This window comes from Acromyrmex echinatior, chromosome 2 (genome assembly GCF_024713525.1).
Source record: "Acromyrmex echinatior isolate Ae372 chromosome 2, ASM2471352v2, whole genome shotgun sequence".
Taxonomy (NCBI): Eukaryota; Metazoa; Arthropoda; class Insecta; order Hymenoptera; family Formicidae; genus Acromyrmex; species Acromyrmex echinatior.
Genome location: NC_141853.1, coordinates 13,969,858 through 13,986,751, shown reverse-complemented (window position 1 = coordinate 13,986,751; position 16,894 = coordinate 13,969,858). Strand labels below are relative to the sequence as shown.

At 32.4% G+C, this 16,894-nt stretch overlaps 2 protein-coding genes across 4 annotated transcripts; both read left to right on the top strand.

Annotated features, from left to right (window-relative positions):
• The first annotated feature begins 3,063 nt into the window (after positions 1 to 3,063).
• Positions 3,064 to 9,785, top strand: LOC105146750 (uncharacterized). Of its 2 annotated transcripts, none has more exons than XM_087403326.1 (9): positions 3,064 to 3,394; positions 3,599 to 4,698; positions 4,811 to 4,955; positions 5,171 to 5,322; positions 5,404 to 5,749; positions 5,820 to 6,228; positions 6,479 to 6,736; positions 6,848 to 7,087; positions 7,256 to 9,785. In XM_087403326.1, the coding sequence occupies exons 2-9, from the start codon at positions 3,831 to 3,833 to the stop codon at positions 7,979 to 7,981; spliced, it is 3,144 nt and encodes a 1,047-aa protein (XP_087259452.1). In that variant the 5' UTR covers positions 3,064 to 3,394; positions 3,599 to 3,830; the 3' UTR covers positions 7,982 to 9,785. The 2 variants fall into 2 exon arrangements, with proteins under 2 accessions (XP_087259452.1, XP_011055525.1); XM_011057223.2 differs by having other exon boundaries at positions 3,064 to 3,514.
• Positions 9,786 to 9,929: 144 nt separating this feature from the next.
• Osi23 (DUF1676 domain-containing protein Osi23) lies at positions 9,930 to 16,029 on the top strand. 2 transcript variants are annotated; one of them, XM_011057224.2, is made up of 4 exons: positions 9,930 to 11,309; positions 12,595 to 12,887; positions 14,108 to 14,283; positions 14,364 to 16,029. In XM_011057224.2, the coding sequence occupies exons 1-4, from the start codon at positions 11,214 to 11,216 to the stop codon at positions 14,666 to 14,668; spliced, it is 870 nt and encodes a 289-aa protein (XP_011055526.1). In that variant the 5' UTR covers positions 9,930 to 11,213; the 3' UTR covers positions 14,669 to 16,029. The 2 variants fall into 2 exon arrangements, with proteins under 2 accessions (XP_011055526.1, XP_011055527.1); XM_011057225.2 differs by having other exon boundaries at positions 11,222 to 11,309; positions 12,492 to 12,887.
• Positions 16,030 to 16,894: the final 865 nt, after the last annotated feature.

The window sequence follows — 16,894 nt, the reverse complement described above, 5'->3', positions numbered from 1 at the left end:
AAATCGATAGAGCCTCCGCCTCCGCCTAACCACCCATCAACGCGCCAATCACGTATATGATACGAACGGCCTATCGTGTAAGCTTCTAAGCGTAGGCCAACCAATCCAATGCGTCCCGCTGAGCCGGCCAACACATTATTTCGTAATACACAAGAGGCCTCTTCGTATCAGTGGCCTAGTTTCCATCGAAGGTTTAAACCGGAATGTAAGAATGTAAGAATCAACCAATTACAGTCGAGTATTCCTCTGTTACAGTCGAACGACAGGAGAATGTTCGACTTGGTTGGTTCTTATATTCTGATCCGGTTTAAACCCTTGGTGGAAACTAGGCCAATATATTGGGTCATCTAAAAAGTATCCGCGGTTTTTTGTCATTAGATGGTGTTGATGGTCAACACCATTTAGTGACAAAAAACCGCGGATACTTTTTAGATGACCCCATAGTTGCATTTTTTTTATATCAAAAATAACTGGAGTTTTCTGAGATTGAAAGAAACAGATAGTAATTTTCCAAGATAGTAATTTTGTATCTCTAATGGCTCCTGCACACAGAACGCGGCAACGCTTGTCGCGCGGAAGTTATTGCACTAATAATTCTATGTTCTTAAAGCCTACAATGTGCTTTTTGTTTCCAGTTTCTTGCTTTTTGTTATTTTTTATATCTTGTCTTTTTGCTTCTTATTCGGTTTTTTTGTTTTATATCGCCTCCTTGACAGCACAAAGTCGACTCTGAGTCGATTATAGTTTCTAAACGTCTGAAAAATGGACGTCCGTAAGTCGACTTTAGACGACTTGAAGACGTCTCTAACAATCCCACTTTAAAGACGACTGTAAGCCAACTTTAAGTCAACTATTCTAGGTCCGATTCATGCCCACAACGCTATGATCCGATTCATGCCCACAACGCTCATGAACAGCATTCATCTTTAATTATAGTTAAACAACAAGGACGAAATGATTCCATTTAAGCTTTGTAAGCATAAATCACACTAGACGTCCTAAAGTCGATATTGGAAGTCGATATTGTAAAGTCTACAAAGTCGACTTACAGTCGATTCTAAAGGCCTGACTTAACAAAGTCAAATTACAATCGACATATCGACGTTTATGTTGTTAGGGTAATATAGCCCTGTTAGGGTAATTATTACCTTGTTAGGGTAATAATTCTATGTTCTTAAAGCCTGTTCTACAATATGCTTTTTCCAGTTTCTTGCTTTTTGCTATTTTTTACATCTTTTCTTTTTGTTTTTTATTCGATTTTTTTGTTTTATATCGCCTGAGATAAGAGTTAATCAACTTCGAAAAAAATAAAAAATATATAAGTAAGAAATACGATTGTCGATAAAACGGTTGCAAAGGAGTTAAAAGCAAAAGGTAAAAAAACAAGAAACAAGAAAAAAGCACATTATAGAATAGGCTTAAGTCTGCCTCACCATGCAAAATTTCTAGAAATGATGTATTACTTCCACCGCGCGGCAAGTTGAATTGAGTTCAACTTTTGTCTCGCGATGAAAATTATATATTACTTCCGAACAAGCGAGACGTGATTGATCGCTGCCAATTTCCGTCGCGCGACAAGCGTTGCCGCGTTCTTTGTGCAGAAGCCATAAGCCTGTCCAAACAAAGGGTGAAGTTAAAGTTTGCTCTACTATTGGTAGAGCGTGTAACGTCACCAATGTAGAACATTAATTCAACCCTGCAAATCGATGCAGATCCACTAAAATCAAAAACGCTACTTGAAGCATTTCAATAAAAAAACAAAACAATTTTTTGAATTGACCAATAACAAAGAATGCTTCAAAACATTTGTAGCATTAGGGCGGAAGAACAGAATCTTGCATAACGTATTATGCATAAAAAAATGATTTATCCATTAATATCAATTTAAATCCTTTGTTCTCTTTCTTTCCTATATACTCAAAACAACCAATCAAATTTTGGCCACAATGCATTTTCTGCGTATAATAGCGTTGGCATATTAGAATAGCCAATCAAATTTAAGCCACAATTCACTCTCCTACTGTACTAGGTGGGGTGAAAAGTAACCTCCTTGGGAATGAAAAAAATTTTTTTCTTATGCAGAATCTCGCCCAAAATATGGCGTGTTCGCTCAGTACTAATCTTTGTAGCATCTGCTAGCTCGCGCACCTTCACTTTCCGGTCAGCCAACACCATTTCATGTATTTTTTTGACATTTTCCTCGGTAACCGCATCGGAGGGCCTGCCGCTGCGGACTTCATCGGTAGTGGAGTTGCGGCCACCACGAAACTCTCGAAACCAATATTTGACGGTGTAATCTGACGGAGTATTAGCCACATAATATTTATCCAACTTTTCTTTTGTTTCCTTCGCCGTTTTGCCTCTCAAAAAATAATGTTTTATGAGAGAACGAAAATCGTTTTCGCAAACACGTCAACAACAATCAGCTCTCAAAACAAAACTAAGGGCAGTATCGCACTGCCACTTGGCATGTCTGCCTAAATATGAACGGACTACAAGGCACCATAAACTTTTTTGCAGTAGTGGCGCATTCTGGCGGTCAAGGAGGTTACTTTTCACCCCATCTAGTACATCCAAGATTAATACAATACATCTTGTTTCCTTGATCATTGACTGCGTTCAGCGGACTCAACAGTTGAGTGAACGCTTGCTGCTATTGACGTATTTTTTTCAGATCCAAAATGCTGATCTAAAAAAATACACCAATAACAGCGAGTGCTCACCCAACTGTTGAGTCCACTGAACACAGCCATTAGTGCATTCAGAAGCGACGACCGCTCTGACGACACTGAGCAAAAAAGGGATTAATCTATCATTAATATGTTTATTTGTTATAATTCGTAACGTAAAATAACTTTATCTACTATAGATAATCTTTAAGAGATCTATCTTACTTATTTATTATGCTAATAATGCCGTGTTTAGGCCGTGAAATTATGTAGCGCTCAGCGAATGATGGAACGTACACCGCTTACTGGCCTAAACACGGAAACATTTTCTAACTCAAGTTAGTGCAAACCCGATTGGGCCGAAAAAGTTATAAGCAAATCGAACACACCATAAGCCAATGGCCTAGTTTACATCGTGCACTTGGCCATACTAGTAACTTTCTATTGAATGATCTTAATTTTGATGAAACATATAACATATAATATGTACAATATGTGTATTTAATTATTCATTTTAATGCATATTGTATCAATTTAGTACATCATTCTCTGAATACATCGCTGAAATTAAAATAATTTAATAGAAAGTAACTAGTTAGTACGTGTATCGAGTGCACGATGTAAACTAGACAATTGTAGATCCGGACTTAACGTTATTGTGCAAGCGTGAAAAAGTAAAAAATCGTTTTCTTTATTTATTTTGGCTTTATCAAGCAAATTAAAAGGTGCGCTATTGTGTTCTATCCTTGTTTTAACTTATTTTACATCTAATAAACAACGAAGATAAATGACAGAAGTAGCGCTAATAGCGCCTCCCCGAATGTATCAAAAATATTTGATGTAAAGTAAGAGACGCTCAGTTTATTTTTGTAATGTTTATACAATTATGTTTATTTATAATAATTCCCCTCCTCTCCTTTTTTTTACAGAAAAACGGTGAAAGTGTTGGAAGACTTTAGGAATGGAGAATATTGATGGAGAATGATTCTCGATTATTCAATTTTTTTTTTTCCACTAATCTCATCACAACATTGGTAGTGTGCAAGTTATTGTAATGTGCAAATTACTTTTGACAATTGCTTTCTTTTAGAAAGTTCAAGTCAAAATCACAATGTATCTTGATTAGAACCTTGCTGTCAAAACTCTCTTGCTATCATCAGTATGGACATAAATGATGTAGAAACATACGACGAGGATGTGAACGATCAACCAGTTGATTACAGCAAGAAATATATTGAGAGAAATGCTCCGACACAAAACGAACACCTAGCTGACGAATCACAAGCAAGCCATGTTTCAAAAAAGGAATTCCACAAGCATGACAACAAGGTGGACCTATTTGGTGATTATGCCGAAACCGATCTTGATCAGCCTACAGATTATAGCTTGCGATACGCCGAGGATGACACTGACGAGGAGGAGAAACAGAACACCGAATATTTTCCTAGCAGTGAACAAGAGGATACTATCAAGACTTATTGTACAGAGGGAACGCCCTATGAAACTCCTTTTAACTTCTCCACAGCTACTTCCATGTCAGATCTCCGAGTTGAAGACATAAAGGAGCACATACTTGTGAAGAAGATATCAAAAAAGAATATTCAAGTAACCAGTAAAATACCTGTGTCTTTCATCAAACAGACTGAAACACTTAATTGCAATGAGCAAGATGGTTTAATAACAAAAGAACTTGAAGAAGAGAATTCAAAGGATACTGCAGTTCTCAATCCTGGACAAGTAACTCCAGAGAAGATAGTAAGTTATTATGAGGAGGAGGAGGAGGAAACGTCCCATGGCTTTTCACGTGCTAATTCGCTTAGTTCTTTAAGTAGCGCAATGACTCCTCAGAATAACATTACGGGAGTTATATCAAAAGAAGATTTAAATAATTCTCCTTCTGTAAATAAGGAAGAATTGGAAAATGATGATCACAATGTTGTGGGATTGAATAGCAATCAAATTGAATTGTCATCAGTGAGCAACAATTCTTTTGAGAACAAGAATAATCCACGTGTACTAGATAAAGAAGGTTTTATTACATATTAATCAATAAGTTGATAAAATATGCAAATATTTTTCTATATACAATTTTAATAAATATACATGAAGTTAACACATAAAGATATTACATTATATTCCAGGGAAAATGGTGACATTTGGTGGCCAAGATTACTATGCAGAAGAAACTCCTCTAATGTTTTCACGCTGTAGTTCACTTGGTTCATTGAGTGGTTTTGAGCAATATTCCATTCATGATGATCGTAGTTCTGTGATCAGTGATTTTAGGTAAATTGAAAATGTATAATTCATTATATTATAGTATCTAAAGTACAAAAGTTATATTTACATTAAGCATTAATATTGTAATATTATACTATGTGATTATATTTTATTTCCAAGATTACTAATTTTAACTTTCTAAGCAAATATCTTAAACTTTAAATTTAATTTTAATGCTTCAATTTTACAAAAAAAATATACTATTGTATTTTTCATTTCAGCCGTAGGACCAGTGGCGTAGTCTCACCCAGTGAGCTGCCTGACTCACCCACACAAACAGTTTTACCAAGTCCACGAACTCATAAAACCCACAATACAGAATTTATATCAAAAATACAAGAAGAAGCAGTAAGACCGTCAGTCCAATATTTATGTAGGCAATGTTATTCATCACTAATGATAATAATATAACTGTTTGTTTATTTAAAAATTGCCTAAATTTTATCTATTGCAGTATTTTCTAAACCGCATGTCACAAGGAATAGTGTTTTTGAAGATGACATTGCTACTTTTAAGGAAGAATCAACACCAATTGAATTTTCTAGTGCAACCAGTCTGAGCTCTCTTACAATAGACGATGAAATTAAAATACCTAATGATACTAATAAAATATATTCTAAAGTAGAAGGAATACTTGATACAAATGAAAAAGATACAGTTCATATACTTGAGAAAGATATGTTTAATATGAAAATAAATAACTCAGAAAGTGATGTGAAAGAGGAACAAGTAAGTGATGGTGATGAAGATGATGAGGATATGTTGGCTGCCTGTATTAATATGGGAATGCAAACTAATAGGTAATATATTATAGAAAAAGAATTTATGCAATAATTTGTAAATAAATTATTTAAAAATATATTTATACAGATATAGACAGTCTCTGAACGTTCAGAAATCTGTTCAACCAGAATCGCCAAGCATTTTAATGCCATATCAGAGAAATTCTATTTCAAGATTGGAATCACATGTGACTCCTATTAAAACGTCTGTTGGTACTACAAAAAATAGAACTGTGATGGAGATTGTTACTTCAGACACCGTACATATATATTGCACCGAGGATACGCCTGCAGATATCTCTCCAGTAGGATCTCAATCTAATCTGTCTGCGCTTTCAATACCAAGTGTACAGGAGGACATAGAAAAGAATGTATGTGAACAAAACAAATCAGTCGAGATTGATTGTCATAGAAATGACTTGTCCGTTGAAAATTGCAATCTTTCAGGCGAAGATGAGAAAATATTAGATGAATGCATTCAGTCGGGCATACCTAAGGTATTATATTAATTTCTTCAGTCTTGTGTATTTATTTGTTTTGGAATTTTTACAATCTTCTATATAACCTCATGCCTTTTCACTTAATAAACTTTTAATTGTTTAATCAGTCTTTTGAAGTATATATGGGATGAAGAATTCTTTATTATAAATTATATTATTTTCTTTTTTTTTAATATTTAATAAAGCCATTGAATCTAAATTTCCTACTCTATACATATAATTATTCTATTGTTATTTTTATTTATAGGCGAGACAAATAACTCCTCTTCCAAATGATATTCTGTTTGTTAAAAAATCTGAAACACTTTCGCATAAGTTTAACATATGTGGCACACCGTCGTCTTCACCTGTTGAAACAAATCATGGAAATAAAAATTCCATGTTGAGTCCTAAATCGTCGGGTAGCGCATCATTGAGACATCCAGATGAATTTTCAGATGATAGCGTGAATCATTCAGATGACGATGCAATTTTGACGGAATGTATACAATCTGCAATGCCAAAGGTTGTTACTTTAAAACTGAAAACTTTGTATCCATTTAAGCCGGATGTTCTATATACAGCAATAAGTTGTTGATTATATTATTTATTATTTATTGGATGATTTACATTTTAGGCAAGATTCAGTTTATCATCGTCAATTAGATCGCCGTTAGCACAAACTACAGAAAATCTTACAACAACGAACATACAGTCGTCCCCCACTTCATCAACATTTTTTCAACCAAGATGTATGGAGCAAAAAAAAAGTATGGTGAAAAAGCTTTTGTCCTTCGAAGATAATGGACTTTCTGAAGAAGAAGAAGAAGAAGAAGATATCATGTTAGCACAATGCATTAGATCTGGTATGCCAAAAGTAAGTTGTATTTATGTATAAATAAAATATGCTCCTTAACAGATGCTAAAGAATGAACACATTAAAAACTACACCAATAAGGGATATTTCTGCTTTATACTAATATTTTATATAATATTTCGATAAATATTCTAATATTTGATACATGCGATATAAATTAATTTTCAGGCATTAAATTCTATGCCATCTACGACAATGACATCCACAACTAAAAAATCTGGATCATCTTTGAAAGGCGCAGACAATTTTTCCATCCCTTCAGTTTCATATTTTGCGAATAAATCTCATTCTCCCAAGAATGCTGCACTGTATTCACCGTCGTACAAATCTGCGAACAACACAACGGATATGCGTTTTACGAGAAACGTATCCGGCAATTTTAATTACTTTCCCGGGAAAGTAACAAGCAGTAATATAGCACAAACCTCCGGTCAGACATTAAAAAATTGTGATAACGGTACGCGCGAAAGGATAAACAATTCGCCGCATTGTGCTCGAAGATCACCGCTTCGTCATACAGAGAGTCAAAATGGTAATTTCGTCGATAATTTGTGTAGGCCCTTGCAATCTCGCGACGTGAAATGCATGCCGATTTATAATAGGATTCAAAACAACGATGATTATACATATAAAAATCACAACACAGTGAAATCTAACACGATGCCTTCGCGACACAGTTCAGTGAGTTCTCTTAGTGAAGAAGGTTCGTTGATTTCTACGGAAGAATTGGCCCTACTAGAATTGTGCATTACTTCTGGTATGCCTAGAAACAAGTGTGTTAAGAGAACTAAATCTAATGAGAATGCAGTCTCCAATGGCCACGAGGACTGCGAGTCGATACCAGAGGACAATTATTCGGTGTGCAGTTATAATTCTTATATTTGTAAGACATAACATACAGGTATCGCATTTATCAGAGTTTTTCTTTCTTTCTCTTTCTGGCAATTTGTACATACAATATTTAAAAAAAGACTGAATATTTTTATATATCAATTAATAAATAAAGGATTATTGTATTTAATAGCGAAATCGATTAGCAGACTCATTGCATGTTAAAGCCATCGTAAATTGATGTACAAATGTGTTTATTATAAATATGGAAATCAGTTAAACTATAAAATAATACGCTTTATTATGCTATTATTAGATGAAGTATGTATTTTATAATTCAAAATATTTTTATTTCACTTTTACTCACTGATAATCAGAGTACAATGGATTTAATATGTACCAATGCTCACTAGTACGCCCGATCGAATTCGCTATAAGATATTTATAATAATTAAAAATCCCATTATGAATTGAACTGATAAACCTGAAAAATCGTCTTACATAACTCTGATTAGAATTTTGTAAATTATTTAAAATATCAAGATATCTGTATTCTGTTCTTACAATTTTTATATTTTAAGTTACTGATTATTTGACAATTAGACAAAATTAACTGAATCAATTGCATTTTAGAATTGCAATCAATAGGTCATTAATAATTTATTTAATTTTGATCATAATATGCAAAGAATGATGATTTTTGTATTTTAAATGTTATCGACAAATTAATTTATAATAAATTTTTTAACTAGATTTTTAAAACTTGATCTTTTAAATAATCAATATACAGGGTGAGGCATTTTAATCGCCTCAGGTGAATATCTCAGAAACTAAGAGAGATACAAGAAAAAGTTTTATATGGATATAAGTTATAGGTTTTTTAGGGAAAAGAAGGTGAAAATAACGGATTTTGGATAGGGGGGGCACTACCAAGGTCAGATCAAGCTCAACATGAATTTTTTAAATGGAAACCTCCATCTTTCATTAGATATTCTTATAGCTTATCTCAAGAGTTTTTCAAAACACTATAATTAAGTTCATTTTCATAAAATACTTTTCGAGTTATAAGGCTTGCAAGTTACAGCATTAGCATTACCTAAGGTATCTGACCGACAGTTAAACCTCTTTAATGTTGTTCAGGATCATCTAGTTCACCTAGTTAACATTTATCAAGGCCATTGCAGATTGTACCTCTTATTTTCATTTTTACATAGAAATGAATTTTTAGTGGAAAGAGTTCTGTGACATCTTGTTAGAGCTCAAAATTATGTATATAATATTTTCGTTAAAAATGATAAAAATTTAAAAAAAAAAGAGTTTTAAAGCTTGAAATCTACTTTCGAATGGTTATTATATATTTTTGAATTTATGTAAAAAAGGGAAATTTTTCTTCTCATTTTGTGGGTCTGTCACATGTAAAAAAAAATTTGTGAAAATTTTTGATTATCTATATCACAAAAGTTTTTTCCTTATAAAATGGTTTTTTTTTTAATGTTTCTACGATTTTTTGTTTTTGAGTTATTCGCGAATTAAGGAGGTTGTAAGAGCATAAAACACGTATATTAATATTAAAAAAACTTAAAGTTTTCAGATAGTCGAAAATTTGGCAACAAATATATTCTGTATATAATTTTAAGCTAACAAAATACAGCAGAATTTTTTCTCCAATCCAATATTTGAAAATGTTGCTTGTAAATTATTTTCAAGTATAATATATTGCAAAATATTGAGGTTCCATTATTTTTCTATGTGATTTCAAATATAATTTTAAAGATTTCATGATGTAAGTCAATCCCATCAATATTTGATTCATTTCATTTTTCATTCAAAAGTTTTAATTATAAATTTTTACAATATGTTAAGAAAACATTAATGATTCGATTGAGTGCGTCCTTTTCTCCCACTCCTCAAATTTCTGACAATGCGCAGTCTAGTGATACTATGTCTATGTTTGGTACATATTAATGCTATATTGAATTTGGCTACATATCTCTGGCTTTCTATCTGCGTGTTATACACGCATTGCACGCTCGCTAGGCACAGCCCTATTAAAGATCTCATGATATTTTTATAAATTACTCAAATATAGGATTATTCAAAAGTACAAAGTTCTTTTTAGATATATCTTTGCATTCATTTATGTGAAGAAAGAATCTACGGTAACCGAAAACTATAGTTTACAATTTTCGGGGGATTTTCATACGAGTTTGTACTTTTCCAAAGGTATTTACATTTTTTTCTTTTATTTTGGAAAAGGATTTTTTTATTCTATATATTGCAAAATATTGAGGAAAACGAAATGGTTTGAAAAATACGAAATGATGTTCCATCGATAACTTCAACATCCCTTTAAAGATTCACTTTCGTGCTTGGCTGCCAATTTCCCTGAGCCACGCAATAGTTTGAATAAGATATTTTTTCCTATCTTTCTATGTCCGTATTTAATGTCTGCTATTTTGTAATATATTTTGTGTAATTCAAATTTAATTTACACGATTATTACAAGGAATATTCAAGCTTTAATTTGAGATATAATTCATTTCGATATGATTTATCGCTATTTAAAGATATTAAAAAATATTTGCTAAAATTTAGTGGCCCACTTTTTTGCGTGTGATTGCATATATATGTTCATAAATTCCAAATATGTAATATTAATAAATTAGTATTGCACGCACATACAGTTGCGAAAAAATATACAATTAACCTGATTGCTTTTGGATCGATCTAATATAAATTTATGCGTCATCGCGCGTACGGTATTATTTGAAGTATCATATAATAATTAATAGAGCAAAAACATTTTATATTCTCAATACTTTGAATGGTTTTTTTCAACTTCTTAATTTTATGTATTATAGAATTTCGTATGTATTTTTCCAATGTAGAAACATGCACAGCGTTTCTCATATTGATCTTGGAAATTATGATCTTAGAAATTCTCTTTTTTCATATAAAATATTAATTTTTTTTTAAATGACTTAATTGTCACAGATTTCTCTAAAAAAAAGAAGGTTTCTCTTCCTTTTAGTATATTTTCACATATGGATATTTATCATATTGAAATACTTTTTCTGCGGCGGAAATCGGTGGATTCTATCCATTATATTGGGGAAAAAAATAGTAATATCCGGATCATACGGGCAGTAAGTACTAACATAGTTTTTGCCAGTGATTGCGGAGAGCGGTCGGTCGAGCGTAAAGTCCGGCCGCCTTTTGACCGCTACCTTGATGCCCTTCGATGACTCGTAATGACTACCTGCACGGCATCATAGTCTATTTTCTGCACGTATAAATGTACGCAATGCACTGCCCGCACGACCGTCTTCCACAGTATACCACGACGTGTCTGTTCGTGAAGTGGTTTCCGGAGGAGTGCAGATTTTTCCAGGTAAAGCTCTTTAAGGATATTTATGTGAATTTGAATCAAGCTCTGCCTTTTCCGGATTCTGTTTTTAAAATTTTTTGATCGACTTCAGCTTTCAATTGATTTATTTGAGTATACATCGAAGATGACACACACTTTTAACAGAAAAATCGCTAAAACATTATTATTAATATTTTAGCATTTTTATAATATTAATCAGTAAAAGATGAGAAACTTGATAATAATTAGACAGGATTAATTAATAATAATGCTAATAGTAAAAATAACTATATAGAAAAAAAAGTTAAAATTACGTTTGTGCTTATTCAAAAATACTATTTTTCTAATATATATTGTAAATTAAATGCTGTGAAAATATTATGTATTTGATCAGAAGACTGTTAATATCTCTTCTCGAAAAAAAAGTTTTGATATTCTTTCCATCACTTTCGAATTTATAACTATGAAATACATATCTTTGTTGTTGTAATATTGTTTTGTTGTTTTATTTAATAATTTACACACGTAAGTCAAAAAAATCGAAGAAAAAAATAAGTAAAATATACAAAGATACACTGACATAGAAATTGTTTTATGGATGAGAAAAAAATAAGGCAGAAAAACTGAAATACGTGCAGAGAATATTATCAAAAATCTTTTGATGAATAATATTTATTCTACAATGGCTGCTATTAATTTTAACATTAAATATTAAACAAGGACAGATGATGCATCGGAGGCATCCAAGCGACATTTCCGAACGCAGCCAATATTTTTTTTAATTTCATTAGTCTTCAAGTTGTGATAATATTATTCATTTAATATTCATTTATAAATAATTTTTCTTTTCAAAAAAACAAAAGAAATAAAGTAAATAAAAGAATCTTGAACTTTTTAATTAAATTTAAATTTGACAAAAGTACTTCCTTATGGCAACATTCCAATTTTAAAAAATAATACTTGTTTTTCTTATGACTTTCCTCTCAGATTATTCTTTCTAAATTTTGTAAATTTCGTAAAAGAAAATTTACAAGTATTAATATAACATTTGTATATATAGTATCGCGAAATTTCTTTAAACTACATATTTCTTTAATAGTTGTTACATTTTTGTTAAAAAAAATTGTTGCAAAATTGTCCACGGAATTTGCTTGCAGCTTAACAAAAGTGTACAGTTTAGATTAGGCGAATAAAATTGATTTTCAGGAAAGACATCATATAAAAAAAAAAGAGAAAACGCGAACAAATTGCGTCACTAACCCATATTGATATTATTGGTCCTGAGAGACTCATATGCGTCTAAATACAGATGCACCCTCGTGCTTTCCACGTCCTCGCCTTCATGCTGACTGCAGTCGTAAGGGCCGGCTGTGACGATAAAACAAAATGGTACTCTGAGTTACGATCCATAATCAAGAATTGTCCATCAGTGACGCAAAACAGCTCCGATCAGGATGAATTATTGGACATTTTTAGAAGATGCGTGCAGCAGAGAGCCATTGACACTTTGGATACTCTCCTCGACGATGATGTTATTACGATATTCAACGGAGTCGATCTGATACGACTTCATTCAAACGATGAAAACAATACAGAATATAAGTGAGTTGATTATTATAATCTATATCTAATTATCCGTAAATTAAAGAGAAGAAGAGAGAAAAAGAGAGAACAAGTTAGGCACAGTAGGGAAGTAGATCAGAAATAGAATTCTGTCCGATAAAAGCTCAAGGCTAAAGGTATGCGAATCAGGGAGATATTGTTAAAGGAATTTTATCGAAGTTTGCTGTATAGTAGATTAATATGCATTGAAGCGTGCTGCAGATAAGATTGTAATATTATATCAGAATTCGTTGAATTTCGGAAGAATGCGTTATCGCGTGTTCAAAGCGTGTATCAAAGTTCAACCTTACATTCAACTCTTTCAATTACTTTTCATAATATTGGAAATATATCAGAAGAGAGAAAAATGTTTATTACGTATCTCTGACATGCTTTTGCTTGGTAAAACTGCATATTATGACTACCTCACAGATTTCAATGATCTTGACACATATTGTCATGACACTGAGTGACCGTCAAGTTTTAGCCGTCGCTCGTCATTCATTAAAAAGTTATTAACACAAAAGAGACATTATTTTGAAAAATAATGTCTCTTTTCTACTATATAAAATTAATTTTCTGTTTTAAAATATATTTTACAACTTTCCACGCGAAGCGACTCCCATCTCATCTCTCCTCCTGCAGGGAGGTAAGGTGAGAGTCGCTTTGCGTGAAAAGTTGTAAAAATATATTTTAAAACAGAACATTCTTGTTTTACATAGTAGAAAAAAGACGTTATTTTTTAAACTTTTGTTAATAATTTTTTAACAAATAACGAGCGACGATTAAAATTCATTGGAGATGATTCAGAGTCATTATGTCAAGATTATTGAAATCGGTGAGGTCGTTAATATGCAGATTTATCCTTAAATGCTTTATTGAAATTACATAAGATACAATGAATATCATTAAGAAATACATTATAAAATTAATTATATATACATTATAAAATTAATTACGCATATAAGGGTTTGGAATAACAATGTGCCGAGTGACACACTAAAGGAAGTGCATAATTTTGCAGTTAATTGATAATGTCAATTGTGCGATTAAAAATTGATTTCTTTCGAAGATGCAGATTGTAGTGAATTTTGTAAAGAGGAATATTAAGTATTCACGAAGTTTATAATATTATTACGTTTAATTTAACATATCGTTGTTGCAAGCCCTTTAAATAAAATTATATTTGCGATTAAAATACGCGCAGCGATTTTCGACAGAGATGATTCTGCTGATGAGTTAGAAGAGGAGGATATCAGTTGGTCGGCAATCATCTGGAATCGAATGACACGCGTCCTGCGGACTCACGCTTTTAAAATTGACGTCGATCGTATATTTAATGCAGCTGCTAACAGTCCGATGTCCGCACAAAATCTGGATAATAATATCGTTCAGGGTGAGTCATATAACGTGCTTCATAACGCACACAAACCATGAAACTTAATGATAATTTAAAGTTAAATTTGCGTCCCATAGGTCGGAAACGCCGTTACCGTCGTAAGAATCACGTGTTTCCGCTGATGATGATGGGCCTGCTGTTGATAGGTACGATTCTAGTGCCGATGGGTTTTCAATTCCTTGCGGTGTTGGGTGGTAAAGCCCTGATACTCGCCAAAATGGCTCTTATATTATCCAGCATACAAGGTCTGAAAAAGATAGCTACTAGTGGCGTTAATTACGGATTATATCACGTCTCGGATGGTTGGCATGACAGAAGTCATCAGGTACTTCCCAACGAGGATCAAGAACATTATCCGTTATATATGCCTCCGCGTCCTTAGTTCTTTGCCAAGTGAAATTTTAAGTACAAGTCATTCGAGAAAGTTCCAACGCGACGCGCATTGTACTTTCGTCGATAAAATAGAGAGTAAAACAAGATAGCACAATCGGGAGTATTTCCTGAAATTGAATTATTCATGGTAGTGCTCTTGAATTTTATTAACAATCATACAACAAGAATTTACCTTCGAGACATTTTCTCCATTACCGCACATTTACATTTCGCTGCAAGCTATTTGATCATGCAAAGCATTCTACAATATTTGATGCTACGCTAATTATCATATAGCGTATAATAGAAAGGCGTGTCCGAGTGTCATCCGTTGACAAACTTGAAAAATAATTTTTTGTTTTTTTAATAAAATATTTTCCTCTTCCAAATTTTTTTAGAATATTAATTTCAAACTTAATTTTTACAGATTTAATAATATTATTTATTTAATAATATAATTTATGAATAGAAATTGCAATCACATTGCAAAGGATAGATATTTGAAAATGTTTATAATTTTATAGATTTTTAGGTCGCCGACACCCACATATTGATTTATCTATGGCAGTAGAATTGTAAATCGGCAATTGTATTACTGATAGATCCATAAATAGACTGTATTATATTTATGCAGTTTATTTTCATCTTCATGATCATCGTTTAATCGTAAACATGAGAATCCGTTTGCATTCTGTTTTATTCGGGCATGTGAATCTCGTCGAGGATATACAGTCTGTCATATGAAAACGTCGTTTTCATGTCTGATAAATATAAGAGAAAAAGATTATTATTTTGTAGGAATACACCCAAACGCGACTACATTACGAGTACCAGAGCGTATACATGTTTGAAAATAATAAAATTCTTTTTCGTATTTATATACACGGATGACACTCATTAGTTATAATATAAAGATAAAAATACAAATTACTTATATAATAATATTAACAACTGATATTGTTTCGATACAGATTGTCTTATAAAGTACTATAATACTAATATTTATGTAACTAAGTTACATGTATGTTGAAAATTAACATTTATGTTATACTCTACCGCAATTTAATGGCTTACAGCAGGTAACAATCGTGGCTGTCACGAACAGTTGCGATTATTCACAAATGTCGTCGAGATATGTCGCATTTTCGTGTTTAACTAATTCTATGGGAAAGCATGCTTATACAATGACCACCATTTACATCTAAATAGATACCGTCAAGCAAAGCGATTTTGACGTCTATAGATTAAACATGATTCTATCGTGTGTAAAAAAATCGGAATTGAGATATTGACCGATATTTGCTTTTGTATTTCTGTATTTTAATGCATAGAGGATAGATCCGTTAATAAATGAGCGATTATCAGTCAGTATCCTTGTATCAATACCTCTTTCTGTGATTGTATAAAATAATATAAATAATTACTATAAAATTTGATTTATTTCCGAATTATATATTTTACATAAATTTTATTGGATTGCATATTTATCTATCAAGTTAGTAGTATTGTGTATGTGTAGTTATATTTAAGATTGCATTTATACATTTTTATAATCCAGATTGTTATATCGGCAAATATTTGTGCGACACATTATTTTCACAATGCGTGATTATTTGCGGCTATAATATTGCGGGGTACTACTTATTTAAAGTATTAGTTTCGAATTTTTCCTTAGGTCCTCATCAATGAAATATTCATCACAGTCAATATTATAACGGTTTTCATCACGGACTCCGTTCGCATTCAATTACGCTTCTAGCTCAAGCGTAAAGAAAACATAATAATATGCCTTGTCTTAGTTTTCGTTACGAAAAGGAAATCATTTATAAAGCTTACGGACGTTGCCTTGAACAACGGGCGACGACTCTTCGCCGCCGTCATCGATCTCGATTATAGCTTGGAGATTAAAGTTGGACGAAATAACATCGTGTCGGGACGAAAGCTATACACACACACACACACACACACACACACACACACGTATAGTATATAATATATATAATATATATGTGTATAACATTGATAAAGTGCGCTAATCGAGCGATCGTCCACTGACAGGATGACGCGTGTCCTGTATTTCTGCCTCATGATTACGAACATCGTTATAAACATTAATATCAAAGAACATTTAAAATGTCAACCCGTTCTCTTCCTGGCATGGCGATACAATACATATCGACACAAAACGTTGCGATATAGTGATTTTCGCATCTACGAAAGGATCTGTCGATAATTC